Below are 6,000 nucleotides of genomic sequence, written 5' to 3'. Positions count from 1 at the left end.
AGATATGGGAATAAAGTTAAAGCATATGGTTTTCTAAAACTGAAGAAAAAAATGGGGCATACACTATAATTAACCTTGTTTGCAAAATAAGCCACCCTTTCGTTTGGTTAAGGTAAGATTAAGAGCTATTTTGATTTTTATTAAATAGTTAAACAATTAAATTCAGCTGCAATGTTTAAATGTTGAACAAAAATAAATCTTTATCAAAACTTTACAAAATAAAAATAGTAATATATATTATGATAATATCATTCTATGGTAAAATTTGATATGAAGAATTTGTTTTTCTGAAGTTTTAACCTTAAACTCATCCTCACATACTACATGCACTTCTGATTAAGACTTGAAACACATAAAGATTTGCATTTCTATTCAGATTACAGTAAATTATATTTAATACATCTCACACAAAAGGAACGATTATGTTTTTAGGAACGTAGGTTTTTCATAACTTTCCATTTTGTAGAGGGATGAGGAATACTTTCTTGTTGTTTTATCCGTTAGGAAGATTTTTCATGAGTCAAAATTCTTTTCAAAAGATCAGGAAAATATTCAACTGATTATATCTTTGAAATATTTCCTTACCTCTGTTCTTCTGCAAAGTTAATAAATCAAATTTATATGCAAGACGACAAAGAAAGCAACACATTACTGAATGCTAATTTACATTTTAAAATTGAAATTTAGTTTTTGGATTGGTTTTTACGACTTACACATTCCCAACTTTGACATCTGACTGAAAAATAAGGATTGTCAGATTTTCCTTAATTCCAAGGAACACAATGAAAATCAATAATAATAATTTTAACTTCATATCAAATATTGCACAATTTCAAAATTTATCTTAAACCATTAACATTATAGAATTTCTATGCATATTACCAGGGAAATGAATTCAAACTGTCATTGTTCAAAGGGAAAATTTACTTTCTATGGTAATTTCTACTAATATCTGAAATATCCAAATCGTCAGTGTTATGCTGACGAAAAAATGACGTCATTTACATTACCTTGTCATAAAAGGGTTGTACAGTGTACGTTTGACTTTTGTAGCAGAAATGTAAATTTCTACTATGCTATTGACACCACATCGTTATGTGCACACAAAAAATTTAAATGTAAATATTCTTCATGTGGGCGTCTCAAAAATATTTCAATTCATATGTGAATGTCGAATTTCCTCTGTTCAAACAGGTTATTTAGCTAAAAGAGATTGTCATATACATAACAGGAACTTTGGCAGTGAAAGTGATAATACTTTCCATGCATTTAATAGTTATGGATATTTTCAAACGCGTAAGTGTAAATTTGCATTTTTCGCATTTTCAGATGCTTTCTCCGTTCAAAATACCAGGAACAGCTCAACATTTTCTAGAATGTCAATCAGAAGAATGCAAAAGTAATTGTGAATTTTACTGTAACACTTGCCGTCTGCAGTTATGTAGGCAATGCAGAGATCTTCATCTAAAGGCTAAAAAAAATCAGAACCACAATGTTGTTCTGTACCAGGAACGCACACGGCAACTTCTCGAGAAATGCAAGATTCACCCATCCAAAGAAACTGATATGTTATGTGATGAATGCCAAGTTTCGTTATGTTCCAAATGTGCCACATCCCAGGAGCACAAAGGTCACAGCTTCACTGACATTGAGAAAATTCATGCTGAAAAGTTGGCACTATGGCAAAAGGAAATCGACAAAATCCATGAGTACTATATCCCAACGTCACAATATTTGCAAAATGAAATAAAAGACGATGCAAAGAACATAAAGAAGATAATAAACAGCATGAGAGAATCATTAATTGAAGATGCTGATTTACTCAGGAGCTTTGTAGAAACAATTGTTACCGGGAAAATGAAGCAGATAGACCAGATCGAAAGCTCGTTGTTAAAAGATGTAGAAATCCAGGAAGATACATTCACTAAGTACATCACTTATCTCGATGACATTGTCAAAGAATTCAATTGGTACATAACGAATAGAAAAGCATTGTCAGAAGTCATGACAATTCAACCGATTCCATGCATAACAAAACCAGACACACCAGCATATATTGCTCGGAAATGCAAGATTGAAGATGTTGCACAATTACTTGGTGAAATAAGCTTTCATGAAAAACGAACAGAAAGTAGAAAATTAAAGCCAATGAAAATGATATCTCAAGCAGACAAAAACAAAGAAGAATGTCTAAAGAATAATGAACAAGCAGAAGGGAAACAAATAATATCTTTATCACCCTCCATCGCCAAAATAAGGAAGTTCAACATACATGGTGCTTATGGTGCTCTTCACCTTTCAATGAGTAAAGGAGACCGATTCTGGGTCAGTGACTGGGATGGAAACCTTGTCCAAATTGATCTACAAGGAGGGCATCAGCTGGAGAAGATAAAAACAAGTCCTAGATCTGAAGGCTATCACACAACGACTATGGACGGAGATTTAATCTTCACAGACATAAACAAAAAGGTCATCAGAAGAATGACACTTAACAACAGGAGCACCTCATTCATTAAAACAGGAGAATGGAAACCAGTCAGTCTATACTCCTCCAACTCCAACGGGGATATACTCGTGGGAATGGTTAAAGATAAAGAGGCTAGAATCACCAGGTATGACAAGACAGGAAAAGAGATACAAAACATACAGTGGGACAGCAAAGCAGAGGAATTATATAGCACTCCATACTATATCACAGAAAACTTGAATGGAGATGTTTGTACTTCCGACTTTAGCAAACAAGAGGTGGTGGTTGTGGATAGAGAAGGGCAGTATAGATTCTCTTACAAAGGTAGTCAAGAATCGGCGTTCTTCCCAAAAGGAATCTGCACGGATATCCTCCTCCACATTCTGGTGTGTGACTATTACAGTGATTCTGTGCACCTCATTGATCAGAACGGTCAGTTTTTGTCTTTGCTTATCACGAGACGAGATGGATTGAAGTCCCCGTGCAGTTTGTGTGTGGATGATGAAAATAACCTTTATGTTGGAAAGCTCACTAAAGGCATAACAGTGTACAAGTATCTTCAGTGATATTTTTTCTGACCAGCAATATAATAGTTACTTTATTGAGAGTCTACCCATTGGGATGATATCAGATATGAATAATTTATGAATAATTATCTATTAAACTTTAATAAAGATATGCTGCAACATTCGAATCTGCACTGCGGTGTCACAAGAGGCATTTCCACAAGGACAAATATTTCTATCATTAAACTTATGTTATAAAAAAATAACTTAATCTACTATCCATTAGCATTTTCTATTAAAACAACCAGAAAGACTTCTATTTTCAAGCTTTTCTTTTGTTAAATATCAAGTGAATGTGGCTTGAGGCAGCGCTGCATTAGGAATAAGTTTTTGCATTAAAACAGTGCAATAGGGCCAAAATAAAATTATAGTTTGTTTGGAATTGCCGCCCGCCTCATTAAAATACCCCCCGCTAAAAAAATTTTATTGGCAAAATATTGACAATATTTTTTTATCGTTTTATCGTCTTACATTGTTTAGTACAAGTTAGTTCGTTCGTCGAAATAGCTTTTTAAAGTCGGGTTTGAGCTCACATTAAGTTAAGAACTCGGGTCAATAAAACGCTTTCTTCATAGTATTTATGATATAGCGATTATAGGTGGCGATTTGACAAAATAAAAGCCGCCAAAATGTCAGACCATGTTCAAGATGTTGGAAATATTCAAGCGCTGTGTTGAAGAGCAGAACTTTTATGCATCTCTATAAAAATAAAAGGTGAATAAAAAATTAAATGGAATGATACATCGATATCTTGAAAGAGCTATTGTAATAGACTGCACATTGAAATTGATAAGTTAAGTCCGTCATGTTGAAAAAAAAAGATCGTTCAATTCCCACTTAAAAAATTACATGGATCAAAAACGTTTTATCCCAAATACTAAAGGAAAAATGTTATCTGTCAGTATGACAAGTCTTTGAAACGTAATGTTAAAACTGATGCATGGTGAAAAATCGAGAACGTATGAAGCACCCCCTCCCGGTTTTACACAAAACATCCCAACTATTCTTAAGAAGTTTTTGTGGTTCAAACTGTTTGCAAGCGTTGTTTTAACAAAGGGGTAAATTTCAAAGAGAAATGCTGCGAAATAGTCTGATAAAAGTATTGTTTAAATAAAATTCTTTAAATAAACTAGAAGTTTGATGCTGAAATATAACTATTATTAAATGAACATAATCTTAACATCTAAACGAGATTAATATTTGAGTACCGTTCTGTGTATATCTTTTTTCTTCAAAATCGGACCAAATAATATTAATAAAATAAAAGAAAGAGGATAATAAATGGAAATTACCACTGTTCATTGAAATTTTATTTTACATCATTTAGCTTCAATTTAAAAAAAAAAAAAAATAAATAAAATCCCTCCCTCCCTCCTGGGTCTGAAAACCCCCAGGCGGCAATTCCAAACAAACATTTTTTTAAGGATGGCCTAATCCAAATTTTTTTCCACCCAGGGTTGTCGTAAGAACTGCAAAAACTGCGTATTTAATCCGTTGAAAAATCTGTAAGTGGAGATATTTTATTTGAAGAATGTCCAAATGCATTCTTTATAAAAGTAACCATGGCATTTATGATGACAAAAAATCTGCTGAAAGTTACTTCCCATTTATGGATCTTGACAAGGAGCACAAATTGGCTGTGACCGTTTTACAAAGGATACTCATTCCTTCATGGCACCTGTTCCCACATCTGATGTTTTCAGGGGCCCGTCTTTGATTTGCTTCCGGTTTGTACTGTTGATCGGTCGGCAGGGGATGCTCACTCCTCTATGGCACCTGATCCCACCTGTGATATTCTGGAGGTCTGTGTTTGCTTTGTTCCTATTTTGTATTGTTTTATGGACTTTTTATCTGGAATACTGTTCGTTATCTCCGTATCTTTCATTCGGTGAATTTATTAGCAAACGTATTAGCTTGATTACTGTAGGTTAACTCCATATTGAATAAGTATCACCGCAATTACACCATTTGGTAATGTTCTGAATAAAAGACTGACAAAGGACACCTAAACTCTATATGCTATGTTTGCAATTTTTAATTATCATTTTAAAGATATTTATTTGATAAATAATTGATGTTGAGAGAAAGAACAACAGAAAATGAATATTTATGGAACAAGCAAAGTTCATGAAAAATCTTGAAGAAAAGGTCATTGTGGTGCGTTGAAGCTAATAAGCGCCAAATCCATGAAATACTGAATAATATTAATAATGTAACCAATATTGTAAAATATATGTTTTGTGAACATTACTTTGAAATATGATATCCGATCCTTTATCAAATAACCACATTTTGATCACGAAATCTGTTAAATTTACAGTATAAATATGATTAAACCAGGAGTTCGGAAAACTGTGTTAAGGAATTCCTTCATCATGCTCAAATTATTGTTTTTCATTCTATTTATCTGTGTTGCTAATGGCAACGAGTCTTGTGACCGGAAGGAGATGGAGGACACAATATGCAGCCTCTGTGGACAAAGAAAGGGAAGTCAGCTGAATATATCTGTGGTACTTATTTTAATGTTTCAGAACTACTGATTATGTTCATGTTTTATATATCTCTAAAAACATTTTGTCTAGGATATGATATTTAGTTTGGTAGTGCATCCAAACATATTCAATCTTCATAATTTTTAATGCATAACTAGAGGTATTGTGAGCAATAAGCTCGCTAAAATAATAGCCTGTAGCCCTTTTCACAAAATATCTTACGACATATTTCAATCTTAAGAGAAACTTACGATAAAAGTCGTTTTCACAAAATTTCTTAAGAAAGTCCTACGTTCAAAATCTATCGTAACTTTACGAGAGCCCGTACCCTCTCTTAAGTATTTTCAAACCGGTTTTAATGTTAAAATATAACCATAAAAATCAAAATACACATAAAATAGAACTTGTAAAAGTGACTTCCAATATTATTTTATATTTTTTTCACGCTTATTTTAGAAAAATCACATGAAATACA

At 32.9% G+C, this 6,000-nt stretch overlaps 1 protein-coding gene across 1 annotated transcript; it reads left to right on the top strand.

Moving 5' to 3' along the window:
* Nucleotides 1–35: 35 nt before the first annotated feature.
* On the top strand, nucleotides 36–3,216 carry LOC134238172 (uncharacterized). Its single transcript, XM_062720284.1, has 2 exons — nucleotides 36–112; nucleotides 1,330–3,216. The coding sequence occupies exon 2, from the start codon at nucleotides 1,330–1,332 to the stop codon at nucleotides 3,031–3,033; it is 1,704 nt and encodes a 567-aa protein (XP_062576268.1). The 5' UTR covers nucleotides 36–112; the 3' UTR covers nucleotides 3,034–3,216.
* The last annotated feature ends 2,784 nt before the right edge of the window (nucleotides 3,217–6,000 follow it).

Source organism: Saccostrea cucullata, unplaced genomic scaffold (assembly GCF_032062105.1).
Source record: "Saccostrea cucullata isolate Sc308-1 unplaced genomic scaffold, CSIRO_AGI_Scuc_v1 ctg3095, whole genome shotgun sequence".
Taxonomy (NCBI): Eukaryota; Metazoa; Mollusca; class Bivalvia; order Ostreida; family Ostreidae; genus Saccostrea; species Saccostrea cuccullata.
The sequence above is the reverse complement of the archived record's forward strand: the minus strand, read 5'-3'. Positions and strand labels throughout refer to the sequence as shown.

Excerpts from the sequence above, each read along its gene's own strand:
- LOC134238172 (XM_062720284.1), top strand. The coding sequence starts at position 1,330 with ATGCTTTCTCCGTTCAAAATACCAGGAACAGCTCAACATTTTCTAGAA.